The following is a 20968-nucleotide window of genomic DNA, read 5'->3' on the forward strand; positions in this document are numbered from 1 at the left end:
GTGAGGGAATGGACCGGTATTTATACTGAAGGGCAGATGAGGAGCAGGCGAGTGTCGGGGTGGGGCAGGTCAGGTTTCCAGAAACAAACAGGGAGCAGAAAAGCGTGTAGGGGGGATACACGCTGCAACATCGCATGGAGACTCGAACGGCGCGGTTTCGGAACTACCCGGTTGCGTGAACGGGGACAGCGCAACCGGGTAGTTTCAAAACCGCGGCATTCGAAGGTTTCACCGGAGTCTCCATGTGATGTTGCAGCGTGTATTCCCGTCGTCGCCACATTCTGTGGCGCCTGCTCTTTTTCTTGTTGGCCTTTCTGTACAAAAATTTGCACACCCCAGCTGCTGTTTCTTCTCCTTTGTTCAACAATTTCTCTTCCTGTAAACTTCCACCAGGAGCATGATAGGAAACACTCTGAAAAAGGAATCTAGTTGCAGTCTTGTAAATAGTGACCCTGCAAGATCCCCCGTCTTTGCAAAATCCTAGACTGCGACTGAAAACTTTAGATGTCAGAGGGTGTCAGACTTAAGTCTTTTAGAAGTCTTCTCAAAGTTGTTTAGTGTGTGGGAGGCATCAGTGTGGCAAAAACAGACAGGGGAACAGACACTGAAAAACTTAAGACTGGCTGAAGTGACGACAGGAGCAAAAGTTTCCAGAGAAACGTGAATATTTTTGGTACCTGTGAAATTTTGTAGCTGCATCCATTTTTCTAGTATGTAGTGGGATATTTTCAATGTTAGATTTTAACGTAAGCTGAGTTATTTGTATTTGTTTCTTTTATTCAGTGTACCCATGGGATTACATTAATTATAAAGAATTACTGGTAACTGACTACATTTCACAATTATCTGGCTCAACACTAGATACTGATGGCTCCATTGACTTATGCTCCAAGTCCTCAGACCCCATATTCCCCTTTCCAGGAGAGGGTGAACAGAAGACAGGGTTTGTCTGCTGATCACTAAATCAGCCTGTCTTCTGTTCACAATGCCGATCCTTGTGTTTTCAGGATTGCCATGGGTTAGACAGCATAGGAGCACTACAATGAAATTAAACAAAACTATTTTGAGAGCCAAGGCAATGACTGCGAGCGAGTTCCTTTTCATTGATTAAAGACCTATTTGTTTTCTCCTTACCGTACCCTCCACATGGCTCTCTGGCTGACTAAAAATTGTCAGCATTTACGCAAATTCTCTTACCGAGAAAAGAAAAATGGTCCTACCTCATTTTTTTCCCTCTACAGTCACAAAGCAATGTGATTCAATCCTTGTTTGAATTGTAGAGAATGAGAAAAGTGTCAAAGATACACACATTTGAAGATGTGCAAGGCTGAGCGTACACCAATGGCTCCGATCTTATTCTGGTGAAACAGGTTTAAGTTGAACGGAGAAATTGATCATACCGCATAATAGTGAGTTCTAAGATTTTTCATTTTGACAAGCCATTTACTTTGAAATGTTCAATTCTCCAACGACATTTTACAATCTCCCTTGTAATGTTTCCATTCATTAATGACTTCATCTTTTCAAAGAATGAACTCCTCGAGCCAAGGTGTAAGTCACCGGAGGGTTTTAGTAGACAAATGTTGCGACAATGAGCGCGTGTTCGTGGAGTGAGATGTGTTGCCCGAGATTGTGTGCTCTCATTTTTGAGCTGGATTTAGAGGTTTGGTGGGGTTAAAATTCTTATCCGTCAAAATCAATTCCACCTCACACACACACACACACACACACACACGAGGCAGTGTAAGGTTGGATTTAGTGATCCACAAGTGTCTGGAAAAAACCTTTGGTTGCACAAATATCGTATTACTTGGTCATTGGTAAATTGAGGTAATTACCAGAAAGATCAATCAACGATTGTTTTATCTGGCATATCGGTATACTGTACGGTTAATTGTGAACAAAGGATAAGACAAAAAACATTATTTAAAAAAAAATAATGGTTGGCTTAATTTGTATTTACTGGGTACCGCAAAAGTCAGTGGGATTTGGTAGGGTTTGAGGAAAATGTATTAGAATGTTTGAGAATCTTAAAAAGAACAAGGGCATAGTTTTTGGGTATCAGACGAAATGGGATTGCACGCACAACTGTGCGGCAAAGTGATAAGTTACCCAGAGGTGACCCGCTGAGACGTTCATGCTGCTTGAACAGTGTCCTCATCCTTTTGTCAAAGCAGTTTTGTCACCATATGTACCCACGGCAGAAAATTGTGTTTAATCCTACTTTAATGTGTCTCTCAGGCCACGCTCGCTGTCGGACATCCGCCTGACCTCCCATGGCTTATAAAGCTCTTACTCTGGTCAAACCTCTAAAGCCTGGATTATAACCCAATATAGGGTCATTCTGGTGAACATGTGGTGAGAAGAGCTACCCCACCTGACACCCAGAGAGAACACTGTGCTTTATACACTGTATTAGTAATCTCAGTGGCCCTGATTAAACAGTGCGCTGACCTTAATCTCATAAATCAGTGGCAGGGTGTTTTCTTGTGTAAAGAAGAGACAACAAGCTTTTGGAAAATATGAACAGTGTCAAGGCGTTATTCGCTGGACCGGTTGGAAAAGTATTGTAAACAAACAGGGTGGAATTTAGGAGACATGCAAGTGGCGCTGCAGAGCAAAATGCTCAAAAAGAAAAGTAGGAGTCCCCTAAAAGGAATGTCAACCGGATTTTTCCAAAGGTGGCAAAATGTGAAGTGTCTGGTCCAAGTCCTGTGCCCCCATAGAAAATCTCTGTGGCGGCCTGTACCTCTAATCTTTGCATGGTGCCTCAAAAAAAGGGCATTGGCCAAGAAGGTGGCAAGCAGAATCCAAGTTGTGAAGAAGAGCGAATGATGATGGCACTGCCAGGGCCAGTCATTGACTGTGTGTTTGCTCTTGTCAGCAGTGGTGCAGAAATGTGTTCACAGTTATTGGCCGGATGTTGTTTTCGAGTTCACACAGAACATCCTTTGCTTATCCTTGGTGTCCCGGATGTTGCATTTTGCGGTCTAATTTGAGCAACCCGAATTTATTTGATAGGAATTTTATAACTTGAATTTTTTTGTATTATGAATTTGTGAACATTTAAAAACAAGGAGAAAAAAAATATAATTTCAATGCTGAAAAAGTCAGGAGCATAAATTCAGTACCTTTAAAATGTTCAAAGTCTGGTGAGACAGATTCGCTTCCATAAAAAAAATGCAATGATGGATAAGTTAAGATGAATGCATGTTTCCTGTGGTGAGGCCTGACATTGCAGTATCACCGTGAGCAGTGTTAAATGAGTTGGTCGTGGTGGATACGAGATTGCAGGGAGAGGAAAGCGTCGCCAGGTTTCAACACCCCTGCACATTAAAGCCAGTCGGCCGAGAATCCTGTTGACTTGGCCCGACCACAAACCTTTTAAAATTCTGGTTTAACCACAGCCATCCTGTTAAGTCACATTGGGTCAGGGTGTTATTTGGGAGGTGACAGTTGGCACTATGTGCCAGTGTGGATTATGTCAGCCAAAGATTATTTGTGGTAGTACAATGATTTTAGTTGACAAAAGTGATGCAAGCACAACATAAATAGTAAGGGTAAAATATACTGCAGTGTGCTGCCTTCCATTGACATCATTTGCAAAACAAAGCAAAAAATGTGTTTGCAACTCTTGTTCTTATGGGAAAAGAAAAGAAATGGCACGCAATTTGAAATATTGCGTTGATTCTTCAACGCAATATTTCAGAAATAGTAGAAGTTAATGATTGAACACGATCGAGTGAAAATGTGAGCAAAGTAATAATATAATAAAATAATAGATATGACAAGAAATGAACAAATGCAAATTTTATTCAAATTCTTGTGGTGCATTAAGGAACTAATTTGATAAAACAAGAGCGCCGGATCTTCCTTGTTGCTGCGGTTTGTCCGTTTCTGTCTTGGTCATTGTTGCAAATCCAGACACATGAACAAACACGCAGACGCTTGGAGATGCAAAAACACAGAGGGGCGTGCTGAAAAGAAACAGTTGATTCATCTCATCCCTAATTCCCTGCAGGCAATGGAGGCAGCTCTCAAGCCCCTGAATTTGTATCACTAGCATGTGTTGTCTTTTCAGTTTGGATTAAGGTGAGAGTGATGGTATGGGGGGGGGGGGGGGCATCCTGGAAGCCTCGGAGCTGCTCTGTCACTGCCAGTGTGTCGGGCTGATTTTGACACTAACACTTTTACATTCACAGCACAACCCCCCTGTAACGGAAAAGATACAAACAGAACACACACCTCTCCAGCTAGCCTGCAAAGTAGTACTAAGCAGTTGACAGCCTTTTTACAGAGAAGCACAATAGTTGGTAGCACAGTGCAACTGAGAGTGGACGGCATACCCCTCACACAAAACCTTGAGGTGGATAATACAAGATAAATGCATGAATGTCACCGATGTACAAACACAAAAAAACATTTGAAATGTAACGGAATGTTTTTCAGTAACTGAAACAATGGCCTCGAGAGTTAACAATGATCTACGGTAAATCAATTTGTCCTATTTGAGAGTGATATACGCCACCGTATATCTCTCAAAAATAGGATAAAGCACATAAAAGAGAGAATGCACAAGCATTAAGACAAACCAGCTCCAGATGCAAAAAATGCCAAAAATATTAAAAAAACATATAAGACTGAAAAAATAAAGGAATTGTTCTTGTGTTTCACTGAGAAACACAGATATTCTCATCTCATGGTAGTGCCAGGGCAAAAGTCCTGGGATCATCCAAATTGTTAGGATCCATGGTTTGGTAATCATGTAGAGAAATCTATCCATAAATAGGTAGATGAATTTGTCAGGTATCTAATTGGTTGAATTGGCCCAACAACCTCCAATAACAAAGAACACTTTACAGAACGTCATAAGTCATTCATTGACTTACGACTGAAGTTTTACCTTAACATTCATATCATGATATCAGTGAACGTCAACTGACCAAAAGGATGTACGTGAAATGACCAGATGGATACGTCAGGTGTTGGCTAATCCAACCCATGCAGACAGTTTAGGATACCTCATCAGATTGGAGCGAAAAATGTCCAAAATCAATCCAATGTCGTGACGGACAGATGGAGAATCTAAATTGAGACCTGGATGTACACATGGACCAGAGCAGGACACCTGAGAAGCTCATGGACTGGACATTCTGTAAGCCCGTTCACATGCTGCGGACACAAGGTGAAGGTGCAGCAATGGGTTGCATCATGCGCTGCAGCTAACGGGGGCTCAGAACAAAACCAAATTCAACAGAACTTTTACAAACAACAAAGGTGTCAGAGCCGGATTGGTGGAAGAGGACACTGTCTTCTGTTTGAACTTCAACTATACTGAAGTTCATGTTGATGTAGGCAAAGGGTACATTCTCATGGAATTGGGCGCTTTGTGATAAAACCATGCTTTTCATTCAAAAGAAACACTGCTTTTTTTTTTTTTTTTTTGCCAGTGCGGTTTTATTTGCGCGTTACATCCTCAAAGCTGACTGAATCGTTTTTGTGTGAATGTTAGGATGATCTTGTTGGGGCGGGGCCATACCGGATAACTGGTGGCCGAAGCTGGTGGTTTAACCTGAAATGTGGAACAAAGCTAAGAAGGGTTAAATACAACAGCAGTTAGGTGTGAAAATGCATTGAAATCACTCATTAGGACAATAGCTCAACTCTGACGTTTACTGAGCTCAAAGCCAAGAGCTCTGGCACTTCACAAAGACACGTCCTCTTTTAGTCATTAGCAGTAATTACCAAAGAATTAACCCTTTTATTTTATTGGGCACTAGACTTAGTTTATTCAACATATTAATCAACAACTGACAACTGACTGTCATTTTAGTTCTGACTGGTAAAAAACCCCATTTAGGATTAATATGAAGAGAGTAGTAATGATTTCAGTGCCCCACCGATGGTGCCGCGTGTCTAAGCCAACAAGTCCGCGGTGGCAAATTTCCAATCTCTACACGACCTCTACACTTATAATACATTTACCCGGCCAACTGATTAAAAACACACAAACACACACACTTGGAAACATCCACACTGACACTGATACCACAGCGACACTACCAATTAACAGCACTAAGACCTTAATAGTATTTACAGGGGTAAGCCAGAAAGAGGGATCAGAAAGTTGACGGGATCTGTGAAATTGAAATTAGAGGAAGGACTAAATTATTCCAAGAACCGGTGGTTAACAGACTGGAATAGCAGATCACACTTGATTAGTTACTTGGCCATCCCAAATTTATTTGGGAAGAAGGACACACTGGATGCAGCGCGAGCTGGGCTGCACCACAGCTAAATTGTTCCTTTCACAGCAGTTCAAGTGGCAAGGCTCTAGGTCAAAACTTTCTAAATAACAGGTGCCCTCTCTCTCACGGAAACATGCTGTTCACTCCTCTAATTAGAACAACAGACGTTGTATGTAAGTTCCAATGCAGATTCATGTCCCACTCTGATTCAATCTTTTGCCTGATTCAATTATTTTGGTCACACTTGCAGCACGGCTCTGTGGGAGACGTTGGCTCAAATATCGCATACTGTAGTTCCGAATTGCTGTGAAGCTCTCATCCCAGCCAGACTATGAGTAGCTCCGCGAGGCTGCCCAACAGATCCAGTGAGGGGATCCAAGTCACATCCATTCAAAGTTACGTACATTGGCTTCCCATTAACTACAGGATTTAGTTTAAGGTCGTTGTCCAAACATACAGAGCACGCGGGAACATCTCTAATATGCCTCTACCTTGCATGACCTGCAGGCCATACAGGTCATAGGCTTAGTGGTTGTCCCTAATAAGAAGGTGATTTGTGCATTTGGAGTCATGGCTCTGACACTGTGGAATGCCCTTCCCATAGGTCTCGACATAAGACCTGTTTGTCGACACCTGAAAAAAAAAAAAAAGCTGCTAAAAACGAATTTATTCAAACTGACCTTTGTCTTGTCTGACCTCGTCTAGGCCGACTTGTGTTCATGTTTTAGTTTTTGGGTTCTTTAATGGCTTGTTGTTTCTCACTTGTACTTTTCAGAAGCATTTCGTGACTGTGTGATTCAGTGACTTTGCTCTGTAATAGGTTTTATACTCTACATATACGTATCAGTTTTATTGTTTAGATAAAACTTAGATCAAAATTGGGACGTATTGCATTAACAAAAAGAAGGTGAGAAAGTCATCATGGATGCAAATATATTGAAAACTATTTAGACCCAAAGAGTCAAAGTTGAGAGCCACACACAGCCGTCAGTTACTGGTCCGACCGTCAGTCCCTCTGAAAGCCTGCTAAATGAATTTGTAGGAAAACACTTCTTCCTGTAAATCCAATAAATCTAAACAAACAAGGTCAAAGTGGTGCGACAGTGGCCTAACAGGGAGTCAACTATATTAGGCATTAGGCTCATTTCCAACACAAGAGGTCTGTCTGCCATGCCAATGAGTCAAATGTTTAACATCTTTAGGAAGCAAAAATATTTCTTAATTTCATTGCGCGAACAAAAGATGCTTCTTTCTTTTTTTAGGAGCCACTGGACATCCTGTGGGCAATGCCACTTTGCACTGGGCGTTCACGAGGCTTTAAGATGGTTAGAATTGACTGGCATCTCTTGCAGCGTGTCTATTAGGCCCTGATTTGATTTGAAACTATATATTTATAGTCCCTGCAGCAAGAACACTGACTCGGCCGTCTCTTCGTAATTAGTTGTGTCTCTGCTTCTGTGTCATTTGATTAGGTCGGAGTCCCAGACGCTCGGAGCCTGTACATTAAACACCACCACAAATGGGCTAATGCAACCCAAAATTCAATACTACAGCATTAGGTCTATCTGGTAGACGGAGCGTCTCTCTCTCTTCCTCCCTCTCTCTTTCTCTTTCTCTCTCTCTGTCACACGGGTCAGTGGACCCGTACTTGAGCCGTTTGCACTAAATTTCTCATAAGAACAAATGCTTCGAGAGCCCCCTCGCTCTCTCTAAACTGTAGCTGTTAGGAATCTGGAGGCAGGCAAAGTTTTAAAGGGATTTATTGCAAAACTTCCGACAAGGCTTTGGAATGGGAGCAGTTTGACTGAGTGGCTGACTCCACGAGTCAGGACAGGCGAGGGAAAGTGTCAGCGCTCAGGTTTCCACAATCCAGATCCATTAGACTGAGTAGGGGGACGACAGAGGTGGCGGGCATTCAAATACTTGTATCCGGCAGACTGGGACAGGCTGAGCAAGGCAGTGTCTTTCAGGCTCAGGGAAAACGGGCATTAGACTAATAACAAAATAGGAAATCAGGACGTCAAATCCAGCCAGCCACGCACAGGAACACCCACACCCATACCAACAGAACAGGGACTAACAACACACAACAGGGAATGTGGAGGAAAGAAACAACAGGGCAATACATTTCCAACAAAAGCAGCTTTACATGTTGCAGGACCAATCTTATCAAGCGTGTTATAAGTTTGCTAATAAGCAGAAAAACACCCCAGGCTAATTGAGTTCAATTGCAACCAGCAGTTGAATTGACAGATTCAAATTGTGACTTAATGATGGAGCTGGACGGAGTTGTTTGAAAGATTTATTTTATTTTATGGCAATCCATTGAATGGTAGTTGTTGAGACATTTCCCTCAAGGCCACAAATGTGAACCTCATATAGAGGAGTCAATAGGATTCAGCCTTTGGGTAAGATCAATGTCCGCAACATGTCAATGGCAATTCATCCAACATATGTGGAGATATTCAGTTCATGAAGCCGAACCGCTAGAAACCTACTGTCGAAAAAACACCCAGAACAACCCGCATCATCAAAGTCAGTTATAGAAATTCTCACCAATCATATACATCCATCCTGCTACTAATTCTAGCATTAATGTCCTATTTCATCAAACCACTGAGCTAAGTGATGCGTGCAGGGAAAGAGGTCAAGAGACCAGTCTGCCAAAGACTTTAATGACTTTAAACAACCCAGGTAATGCTATGCTTCGGGCAGGCTGCTGGCTTGGGGTGCAGGACACAGTATAAATGCTGATCTTCAATACAATGCTGAATGTCAGGCTTGTGTGTCACGTCTCCGACAGAAGTCAGGTGTTCTTTTACTCTGACATTTTCGGTTCCATTTCCATTTGTATTTTGTGCACTCACCTCTCCTCTCGTTGCAGGTCTCCACTTCCTGCCGTCGTGTGTTGTCCCCGCTCCTGCGATTGTCGCCCCCTCCCTAATACGTTTCACCTCGCGCAATTATCTCCTCTCCTCGTTTGTGTGTGTGTGTGTGTATACAGTCTGTGTGCACAAAAATAACGTGGCTCCAGCTGAAAATGAATTATAAGCATATAGTGCAGATAGGTAAAGCATATGGTTTTAATCAGACTCCACATGTTAAACAAAGAAAACATCAGTGGCTATTTCAGAAAACAGTGGAGTGCAAAAACCTGCATTCATCGATAGCACGTTGTCATTCTGTCATCCTTCAATATTTACTCCCCCTTGCTTTTTAGAGTGTATGAAATCATTTGTATGTAGCCTAGTTACACCTTGCAATAGTGTGAAAGATTTTAGCTTTAACCCTTTAGTGATAATGAGGTACAATATTGTAACACATGCTGGAGCTGCACAAAAACCCTGGGAAACTGATATTTTAAAAATGAATCAGACAAGCCATCTAACCACACATACGTATGTATGGCTGAAACATCTTTCATATGTGTATAATGAAAAAAAATATACAGTCAGTCAGATGGACCTGCAAACCACAAGAAAGTTATCCCCTAATTGAATGCATGAATTTGCACTTGTGGTAATTTAGCTTCCATCTTTTAGAGCTACACCAATCCCAGCATTTAGATGTCACATTCAAGATAAACAGATCCATATGTTGTGTCTATTATATTACAGATAAGATGTCACGGTTAAAAAAAACCCAAGATACTGCAGATCCCAGGCTACACTTGTGGTGCCTGGTACTTAGGCTCTCTGCTCAGCCTTAAATCCGGAAATTGATCTTCCTCTTCCTTCCATTTATCATCGACAATGTTCGGATGTACTTTACTCGCTTGCCCCTTGGATGACTTGCCAGGAACCCTAAGTGGCCTCTCTTTCTCTTGCAGTTTCCCTGTGGACTTCGACCAGAGAGGTGCAAATTCATCCCACAAACACTCAGATCCATTGAGTCCCTCCTGTTGTGGCGCTTCTCGCACGCTGTCGGCCGGCACTGCACCAAAACAAAATTGGTGGAGTGACACAACGCTGTGGGAGAAAAAGCAGACCCAACCTCTGTCACACTCTTCTCTGACCCCCAAACATATGGAGGTTGCTGTGCCTGATATATTATTTACAGGATTATGTCTTTTCATTCTTCTTCACTTTTCTGTCCACGTCTTATTGCTTTGATTGCAAGTTATTACCTTTCACTATCTTGGGAACCGTCCATCATTTGTGGGACCTCCGAGATCACTTCCTATCCGGAGCCTTTCCTGCTTTGTAACTGTCAAGCAAACCTTGACTTCACCCTACGGCCCAAAAGCGAAAAACAAGAGACGTACAAGGCCAGCAAGTAAAGTATATACTAGGGGTCAGGGACATTCATACCGATTATCACTAATCTAAGAGACTGATAACCAATATTTGAATTCAATATTTGTCTGCAGTAAAAAAGTGTCAAAAGGCGTCTTGACGCAAAACTTTGTTGAAATGCCCATATGTTTAGTTCCCAGAACCTTTCAACATGGAGCTGTCAGCAGCATTATTATGAAGTTGAACAAACAAACACGGACGTGACATTGGTGATTGCGGATGCATCAGAGCCAAATTAGCACGTTGAAATTATCTCATCGGCTTAAAAAACGGCCGATACCGATTATGATAAAAATGTTGAATATCGACTCCGATAATCGGTCGACCCCTAGTACTTACGAAGGTCGCCATATATGTACCTGTACATATATGCCTATATACATATATGTACCTGTACATATATGCCGTATATATACTGTGTATAAATCTGTTTCTCTATGTGTGTGTGTGTCTGTGTGTGTTTATCTACAATGCTCTTATTGGGAAGCTGCCATCTTATATTACAGTCTATGTTAAAGTTAAAGTGGTGTTCTGGACCATATCAAAATGACTGGGTTTCTCTGCAGTTCCTCGTATCTGTACTGAGCTTGAAAGATCTGCTTTCAGTGCGTCCAAATTCCAAAGACAGAAAAGAAAAAGGAAGGAAAAGAAAATAAAATAAATTGTTGAGTTAGTGAAGAGGGAGCATATCTTCCTCTAAGTCCTGATAAGTTTTGCAAAACGTCAAAGTCAAAACATCACGTTAAACATTTATAATTTAGAATCAATAATGTAAAATGGTATGATCCAGACCGCGCGAGTGAGAGAGGGTGGAGAGAGCTTTTGTCCGAACCACATCGGTGGTCAAAGTTTGCGTCCGTGCGTCAGCAATTTTTCTGCTTCAGTTTTCTTTTTACCAGATAATAAGCAGAACAAGATCAGTAAGATCAGAAGCTCACAGATTTATAAATGTGAGCTCTGAGGTCAGAGGTCAAGTAATCTCCATTCATCTCGTTAGGAGATTTGCAAAGTGAGACGTGAGCGTCATGGCGCTCCCATTCATCGGGCGCGGTCGACTTGTCCTTCCTATCTACTATTCCTTGACCTCAGGGGAAAACGTCATGAAGTCAAGGAAAGGTGTAAAGAGGACTGATAAGAATTAGAAAAAGACGTCAGCTGTGCTCAGAGAATCTCACTACCTGTGACGGCGGATGTTGTTGACGTGCGTCTGTTGTGGTGAAACTACCAATTTCCGAAGATGGACTACAAAAAACTCATCATTTTTCAGTGTGTTTTACCACCATGTGACATCAGATGTTAATGATTCATATGTAACAGTAAGTCACGTGATGACGTGCGTCTCTTCTGGGTCATATTCATAGTCTTCTACTTTTTCTTCTATACTTCGGATTGAATTGTTTACGTTCATGCATGGCGCGTCACGTTAAATATCGCTGCCGCAATGAATTGTGGGGCGTCTATATCTCCTTTCCTCTCACATAGGAAGCTCCAGTGTACCCTATGTTAAAGGAGATAGGAAAGGAAGCATTGGAGCACCTTTCCTTCGCATTTAGAGAATCTGAACAGCTCTTATCATGGCGGCCGATGAAATACTGTACTTCCGGGTCACTTCATTTAGAAAACTTCCTAAGCCAATTTGACAATTCGACAGCACCCCTTGTTTCATTGAGTCAAGTTATTGCTTGATCCTCTTGTTCTAAAACACAAGTGGGGCTTTAATCTACCTGAATGAGGAAAACAAGGACAATTTCTCACTGTAAGAGTGGAAGAGAATTGATCTCTCTGTCTGGTTTTTATCTCCAACGTCAATGGCTTTCTCCGTGTCTGCTGCATTCCCTACTGTCCATTATTCATACATGCTTTCTCCCGGTTCACAAAGCCTCAAGCAGTGTGGCTTGTAGGCTGCACTAGAAAGAAAAGTGGAACAGGCAACATGAGGATTTGGAGAGTTGCCTAAATATGAAGTGACAGGTTCGAGAGACCCCTTGGCTCTTTGTGGGACGCCAGCGAACTGGCGCCAAGTCTGCCTTAATTAACACGCCCCTTGAAGCCCCACTTCACCACACAAGGTACATGTATATATTCTATTATTATATCTATTTTTTTGTTGTTATTTCTTGTTTTAAGTTACTATGTACAATTTCCCCAACTGCCTGTAAAATTGTACATTCGGGTACATTTTTGTGAAGTGGAATCAAGTTTGAGGACAGGGAAAAAATCAAGTTCTATGAGTTCGACATTCACGTTACTACTGACATTTGAGGGGAAATAAATATGAGGATGATATATAATAATAAATGAATAAAATAATGATAATAATGAAAATATGGGTTAGTGGGTTTATATCTATTTATAAACTTATGGGACAATGGTAATTGATAGTTGTATCATTGGCCTATTTTATCCTTGCCTGCATTGTACCATAACGTTATAAACGAAATTGCCACATAGAACTATTTTGTTACGTAACAAGCTGACGTCAGCAGGAATTCCTGGTATTGCTTTCACCACGTGTGTATGCGTGTGTGCCTGTGTGTGTGTGTTTGTGTGTGTGTGTGTGCGTGTGTATGTGTGTGTGTGCGTGCATGTGTGTATGTGTGTGTGCACGTGTGTGTATGTGTGTGTGTGTGTGTGTGTGTGTGCACGTGTGTGCGTGCGTGTGTGTATGTGTGTGTGCACGTGTGTGTATGTGTGTGTGCGTGCGTGTGTGTATGTGTGTGCACGTGTGTGTATGTGTGTGTGTGCACGTGTGCACGTGTGTGTGCGTGCGTGTGTGTGTGTGTGTGTGCACGTGTGTGTATGTGTGTGTGTGTGTGCACGTGTGTGTGCGCGTGTGTTTGTGTGTGTGTGTGCGTGCACGTGTGTGTGCGTGTGTGTGTCTGTGTGTGTGTGTGTGTGTTTGTGCGTGTGTTTGTGTGCGTGCGTGTGTGTATGTGTTTGTGTGTGTGTGTGCATGTGTGTGTGTGTGTGCATGTGTGTGTGTGTGTGTGCACGTGTGTGTGCGTGTGTGTGCACGTGTGTGTGCGTGTGTGCACGTGTGTGTGTGTGTGTGTGTGCGTGTGTGTTTGTGTGTGTGTGTGTGCACGTGTGTGTGTGTGTGTGTGTGTGTGCGCGTGTGATTGTGTGTGTGTGTCTGTGTGTGCACACATGTGTGCTTGTGTGTGTGCCATCATGGCGAAGTGGTCATTGAGACACTTACCGCACTTTGGCAGGTGTCGGTTTGTAGATTTTTGTTACTGACTTGTATGGTCCCGAAACTTTGCAGGTGTTGTATGGAAAAGAAGATGGCTGTGGATCGACCCCCTGAGAGAGTCAGGCAGTGCTTTAAGGGTCACGGGTCGGAAAGTCAACATGTTGACGGGCACCGCGGCCCTGATCCCATCTGAGGGTGGTCACCAGTTCATCCGTCCATGCTGTGCCATCAGACTATTTCCGCACGCTGTCCCCATCTGATCTGGAAATCCCCTCTGTCGCCCTCTAGGCCGAGAGGTGGAAACCACGCCCAGCTACCCCTGTAATTGGTACAGAGAGTGAAGCGCTGCATGGAGGAATCGTCCCATCAGTGTGTGTCCGTGTGCCGGGGTGGGCCGGTGCAACACCATCTCTTTATCCTCTCCGTGTACTCACTCCCCGGCGCCACTTGACATATGGTTCCAAAGTGCGCTGCCGTCTCCTTGGTTCACCTTCCAGCTCTACGTTTGTAATCCCCCCCCCCCCCCCCCCCCCCCCCTCCGCATGACCTCTGTGCCATGCTACAAAACTCTTAAAACGGTCGCAGCAGTTTGGCTGTAGACGCGTGCGCCCGCAGCAGCAAGTGGGCTTCACCATGTCGACCTGTCCGATCGGATGCCCCGATGAGAGGTCCAGTTGACGCCAGAGATGGATTACCATCCTTTCCTCGCTCACCGGCCGGGCGTCTTGCCCCTGTCAGCCTTCCTGACCGCCGCGCAGCCCTCGTTTTACGGCGCGCTGAATTTCCCGGACGCGGCCGCCCTCTCCGAGCCCCTGGCGGAGCAGGCTGCGCACGACGCGGCGCTGCGCGCAGCCGTGCGCCGCCGCCAGCAGCAGCAGCAGCAGCAGCAGCAGCATCCTGCCGCTCGCCCGCGCGCCCTGACCGGCCTGCAGCCAGAGGTGCGGCCGGACGATGACCCGAGCGTCACGCTGGAGTCTAACCGTTTATGGAAAGAGTTTCACAAAATGGGAACTGAGATGGTTATCACTAAGTCTGGAAGGTAGGCACCGTGCGCAGGCAATCCAGGAGGAGGTCCGAGTGGGACTCATTCCTGCAGTTTCAAATGAAATAGTTTTATTTCCACTTCAACTTTGTTATCACCACATATTCTGTTTACATAGTTGTGTATTGGGAACAGGTTTCTTGCTGTCACGTAAGAAAAAAAATCCTATACAACACGTAAAACAATGTAATGTGTAATATAAAAACACGACATAATTGGGGGGGGGGGACGACACATTTCAGAAGGGGGATTGTTAAATAAAAAGTTATCGTATAGTGTTAAATTCTCACTTTGATCGAGACATCGAATTTCCTACACGTGTCCCCTTTCTACAATATGAATTTTGAAAAACAAAACTTGCACAAAGTCAAAAATAGTCTCTATAACTCCCCCCCCCGGTCGATGCTCGGCTCCGCAGGAGGATGTTCCCCCCTTTCAAGGTGCGGGTGGGAGGGCTGGACGAAACGGCCAAGTACATCCTGCTGATGGACATCGTGGCCGTCGACGACTGTCGCTACAAGTTCCACAACTCCCGCTGGACGGCGGCGGGCAAGGCGGACCCGGAGATGCCCAAGCGCATGTACATCCACCCGGACAGCCCGTCCAAGGGGGAGCAGTGGATGAGCAAGCCCGTCGCTTTCCACAAACTCAAGCTCACCAATAATGTATCGGACAAGCACGGATTTGTAAGTAGAATTGCTACTGAATGAAGTTTGAATTGTGTGTGTCCCCCCCCCCCACACACACAACCACCTCTTTATTTTATTGCTTTTGCTTTTAGGATGTTATTAAATGACTAAACATGCTAGAAGGTAGGAGGGTGATTATGTATTATATAATGATCTGATATGATATTAAATTATATTCATATTAATAAGGGTTTCTTGTGTCTTCAATTGGTCTCCAGACAATTTTGAACTCGATGCACAAATACCAACCCAGGTTTCACATTGTGAGAGCCAACGACATCATGAAGCTCCCGTACAGCACCTTCAGGACTTACGTGTTCCCCGAGACGGAGTTCATCGCTGTCACCGCCTATCAGAATGAAAGGGTAACTCCCCCTCCCCCACCATCCTCTCCCCTCATCTCCCACATGCTCTTACAACAGGCCTCTAGCTGTGTGCAGTGATTTGGCTTGTATTTATATGAAGAAAAAACATTAAATAAAGAAGTATGAGGCTGGTTTCCGTTTTGTTGGTTTAATTTGGCAAAATGAGAATTCTTGTACTTGACTCAATCTGTCACTGTGAGCTGTCGTTTATTTGCAATGACTAACTTTCCGATTTTTCCCTTTCCTCCATCAGATAACACAGCTCAAGATCGACAATAACCCGTTTGCCAAAGGATTCAGAGACAGTGGGAATGGGCGCCGAGAAAAGAGGTGATTGGTTTTGCCTCCAGCATATAACTGCAAAGGACATATATATATATATATATATATAGTACATGTCTAACGCTATATATTTATTGTGATCCACAGGAATAAACAGTCTTTGCTGCATGAGAACCAAAGCAAAGCGGTCCGGGACAGCGGCGATTCCGAGGACTCGTGCGAACCACCCAGTACCAGTGATCCCTTCTATTCCCCTCTGGAGCTGCTGAGCAGCCCCGTGATGTCCACCACCTGCCTAGGTGGGTCCACTTACAGTGTTTTATGTCATTAAGCAGCTTTGATGGCAGCAGCACTGTCCATTGATCTAATACAGTATATTAAACGCTACACTACAACGTTCATTTATGCTTCACATGCAAGCAACTCAATAACCGTGAGTTCCAGCTTCTGACTTAAAATGTTATTTATAAGGGACTGAACCAAAATAATATTGGGTAGTATTTCAGATTTTTAAAATTCACATTAAAAAAAATAGTGACAACATTTTGTGTTATGGGGAAACTTTTTTTCCCATTGAATGATGTATGTGCACATTAGCAAACTAGAGACTCCATTGTGAGTATTTTACTATTTTAATCAATTACATGTGGGCATACTGGAATACAAATAAATAGGGGTACTAATTAAATTGTGTACATAGCCTTATGTATTTATGTTTCACTTTGATAAAAAACAAACATATTTCAGCCACTTTGTTTTTATCGGCGCTGGAAGAAATGAGCATTTGTTTCATTGTTTTAGGATTATTCTGGAGTTGTTTTTTTCTGCTACAACGTACAGGATCATATCCATTCGTCCATTCATCCCTTTTCACTGCATACATGTTGTCATAGTAGGAAATGTACAGGTATCATATGTGAAAGAGTGTCCCAGTATGAAAGTGAGTCAGCATACTCTTTTTTAAAGTGTCCATCACCTCTGCCACTATATGCCGATGTTGTATTAACTTGAGGTGAAAATACAAATACATTTATGAAGTATGTGTTTTCCCCACAGATGAGAACAACGCTGGAGGCGATTCAGACATTGACCTACAAGACGAGGACACTGCCCAAACCTGCTGCTCCAGGGATGAGCATGCGAGTCTGAAAAGCGAGGAGCTGCCGCGGAACAGGCCTGCTCTCAGTAAGAGTGACGACAGCCAGGACGCAACAAATGAACGGGCGGCGTTTAAAACCTCGGATGAGTTCTACTCCGTGGAGATGGACCCTTCAAAAAAGCACACGGGCGAATTCAAAGACGGGGCCGTGCCCGTGATGCTGCAAACGCGGGGCTCGTCATCCCTCGGCGATTGTGACCTTCAGACTTTGGATTTCTCGGGTGCGCACGGCCAACAGTTTCTCAAGCTCGGGGCACCTTTGTTGTTCCATCCTGGACAGTCGTCAGTGAAGCCAGATGCTTTCTGCACTGCGGGCATGGGACATCTATTCTCCTCTTTGTCCGGAGAAAATGAACTCGAGAACGGAGGCCAATCCCCCCATAGCGTCACCTCTCCGTCTCCCTTCATGTTCCACCTGTCACAGCAAATGCTGGCTTCTCAGGTACGTTTCTGCACTATCACGTACCACAAATACTGAGGGAATAGATATCACAAGGCGCAGTTCAACATTATGGGCTCCTCATAGGACGAGTACACCTAAATTATGAAAAGCACTGAAAAGCAAAGTGTCTTTGAAGAAACCACGTTCTAGTCACTCAGGACAATCTTCATTTTTGTTCTCAGTTCTCATTGGGATAGTGGAAACGATTCACAGTCAAATTTAAAAAAAAATTTTTTTTAAATTTGTATTATCATCTTTAAGTAATTTGGATGAACTGTCCCTTTAAATTGCACTTTGCTTTTTTGTTGTTGTCCTGGATGAAGTATTGTTGTCGGCCTCCAGTCCAAGCCATGAGATCCTGCTCTTAATCAGTTCTAAATGATTAACAATAACAAGCATATTATTACCTCATTTACATATTACATTACAGTTTATACAGTCCGGATGTACCAGGTACTAGTGACCTTCAGTTCAACTAATAAGACAAATATCTGGGTTTGTAAAACTGGCTTCCAAAAGAAGATGTTTTGACTTTAACAAACTCATGAAAAAAGATGGTATGCAATATTTCACCAGGGAAATGGGCTACTTGCAAGACCACGTCCGGCTTGTACTTCGTACTGCTCAACTGTCCGGTTCAACAATGGCGCCTTTACGTTAGCTGATCGGTAATGAAGAGTCTGCTGCAGAGAGGTGATGGAGAAATGATCCAAAGTGGACACAGCAGTGCTCTGAGTACTTCATCTGTCCCGTTTTGGACATTTTCCTGCGTAACACTCGTGACAAAACTCTGAAAGAAGTAGTGAGTTAACACAGTCACGGCAAACAGACCGGAAACAGACAAACAGCATTATTTTGAAATGGAAGTATGTCACGAAGCCCAGTGAATGCAGTGTATAATCGTCCAAGAGTTGTTGATGAAGTTATTATTATTATTTCTTCTGGTGAGAAGTCCTGGTAAGAATCATTCTGACTTGACAGAATGTGTGCAAGTTATCAGGGTCAGCTTGCTGCTGTATTGCAAGTCACCAATGATATGATGATATTTTTTACAGTCACAACATGGCCATGAAACTATGACGTTACAGTATGAGAAGAGTAATTGTTTCATTTCTTTTTTTTCACACAGGGACTCTCACTGTCGCCCTTTGGCGGATTGCTGTCATATCCGTACCGCTATGTGGCGGCCCCGTCAGCGATGACCGCTGCTCTCCCCACCTCCTCCGCGACCGCATCGCTCACCAGGAGCCACTGTTTCCGCAGCTCCCGGCCCTGGTTGCGGTTCAGCCCGTATCACATCCCGGCCTGTGCCGCCTCAAGCCAAAGCCTGCTCGCAGACCGATCGTCTGCTAGTTCAAACTCACGACTTGAGCCGTCCAAATCAGGCAGCGGGCAGTCAGGCCCGGTGCATGACAGTCGCAGCTACGTGACCAAGGCCAGGCAGAAGACTGCAACACACAAAGCCACTGCCAAGGCTTCCATGGACGAACTGCAAAACATATGTAATCTGGTCAGGGGACTTGATTAACCACAATAAACTCCACTGTTCTACACGCGACGGACACTGATGGACGTAAACATTTTACCGACAAGAAAACACACAGAAAGGTTTATGAAGTTGCACATTATAATGACCCTAAAAATGAATATTTGTGTCAGAACGGTATGTGCCGCTGCTATATAACGTTTTATTATAACAACCACAAAACATCTTACTTTCTTGCGGGTCAAAAGACACCTACTGTAGACGCTGGGTTGAAAATCAAGTTTTTAACTTTGTTAACATGTCCATACGATATTTTCTTACAATACATTATATATCACAAGTGAAATAAGCAGTCCACACAATGCCTGGGTATGTCCACCTCAGAACTGCAGCCTACCCGTGACAGTATCAAGAAAAGCCACGGTTTCATGTGTCTTCTTCGTCCCCCTGAGTTGGTTTCCAATTCGGACAGTATGTCTGAGTTACTCCGATACTACAGCTAGCCATCATGAAGGAAGGTTTGCAGGTTTGCATGATAATAGATCTGTGACTACTAGAGGGCGAAGGTGTACAGTCACACCCAAGCCATTGTAAGGCGTGATGGGAGTCTTTTTTCATGGAATGAGTTCCACATGTGGAAGTTTGAGAAGCATTTGTTCGATGCCAGGGGAGGATCAATGTCAAGGGTATCTCTGTTGTCCGGCAATTTGTATTACGGACAGCAGTATCCACACGAAGAGGAACTTCAGCTGCACATGACAAATTGACAATAAATAAATACAGCAACATGAGATAAAAACATAGAAATCCAATAAAAACAAATCCTAGAAATAGATCGTCAATCACATTTGCTATATCATCCATGTGGGGGAGGTCTTAGCTTCTGTAGCTTCTGAAACAGAGCTTATATGTAACCTAGATGTCTAAAAAAAAAGGTTCACCCACTCACCTAAATTTCCGACCCAACCCCTCCCCAACCCCCCAACCCCCCCCCCCCCCCCCCCCCCCCCCCCCGCTGGAAGCTCCGCCCCTGCACACACCTGTTTCCATGTACTTAACCACCAGCCCACTGTACATATACTGCACCTCTGTGTTTCCACTCATCGGTTGTCAGATTGTCTTTGTGCTCATTGCCAAGCTCCCCAGACCTTAGTTTGCAGACTGCACCTGCCTGCTCTCTGTTCCTGACTGCTCGCCTGACTGCTCGCCTGCCTGCTTGACGTCGATGGTTGATGACTGCCTGCCACCCCTTTGCCTGCCCGGTTTATTTGCATTGTTTTAATTGTAAATATTCTCTCTGCCTGCCATCTGTTGAGTCTGTTCTGCTCTCGGGTCTTGAATTTTGTGAGTTACGTGATAAAGTTGTCACCTAGACATCAATTACAGGAAGTTATATGTAAGTTGAAATCCGTTTAAAATGGAAGACGGTAACTGGAGTTAATTTTGGGAAAATGAAATACTATAAGAACATAGATTCACTTCAATGTGTGATTGTGTAAATATTATGTTCTTGTCTATTTAGCTTTTAGATACTATTTAAAACACAACGGATGGAAGCCTTTTGAGACTTGATGATGTTAATGACCACTGTTAAACCTGCCAATGAGGCCACACCATCAAGTTGGAAAGATAACTCAGGTTTCTTTTTATTATTTTTTTACAGACACTTGGGGAAAATGTCTTCAGTAAAGGGCATTTGGCCAAATGATTAAGGTAATTTGTTGTATGTGTGTTTTTTTCTTGTTTCACAATTTGAATAAAGATACT

At 43.5% G+C, this 20968-nt stretch overlaps 1 protein-coding gene and 1 long non-coding RNA gene across 2 annotated transcripts; one reads left to right on the forward strand and one right to left on the reverse strand.

The window, feature by feature from the left end:
• Nucleotides 1-9317: 9317 nt before the first annotated feature.
• Nucleotides 9318-14237, reverse strand: LOC118301555. The gene is made up of 3 exons (XR_004790332.2): nucleotides 13743-14237; nucleotides 10375-10479; nucleotides 9318-10216 (listed from the first exon to the last, which is right to left on the reverse strand). It is a non-coding gene; the product is annotated as an uncharacterized LOC118301555 (long non-coding RNA).
• Nucleotides 14238-14267: 30 nt separating this feature from the next.
• Nucleotides 14268-20162, forward strand: LOC118301554 (T-box transcription factor TBX2b-like). Its single transcript, XM_035627170.2, has 7 exons — nucleotides 14268-14775; nucleotides 15197-15464; nucleotides 15686-15832; nucleotides 16086-16162; nucleotides 16262-16413; nucleotides 17171-17715; nucleotides 18845-20162. Exons 1-7 carry the CDS (start codon nucleotides 14423-14425, stop codon nucleotides 19241-19243), a joined length of 1941 nt encoding a protein of 646 aa, XP_035483063.1. The 5' UTR covers nucleotides 14268-14422; the 3' UTR covers nucleotides 19244-20162.
• Nucleotides 20163-20968: the final 806 nt, after the last annotated feature.

This window comes from Scophthalmus maximus, chromosome 2, assembly GCF_022379125.1.
Source record: "Scophthalmus maximus strain ysfricsl-2021 chromosome 2, ASM2237912v1, whole genome shotgun sequence".
NCBI classification, from domain to species: Eukaryota; Metazoa; Chordata; class Actinopteri; order Pleuronectiformes; family Scophthalmidae; genus Scophthalmus; species Scophthalmus maximus.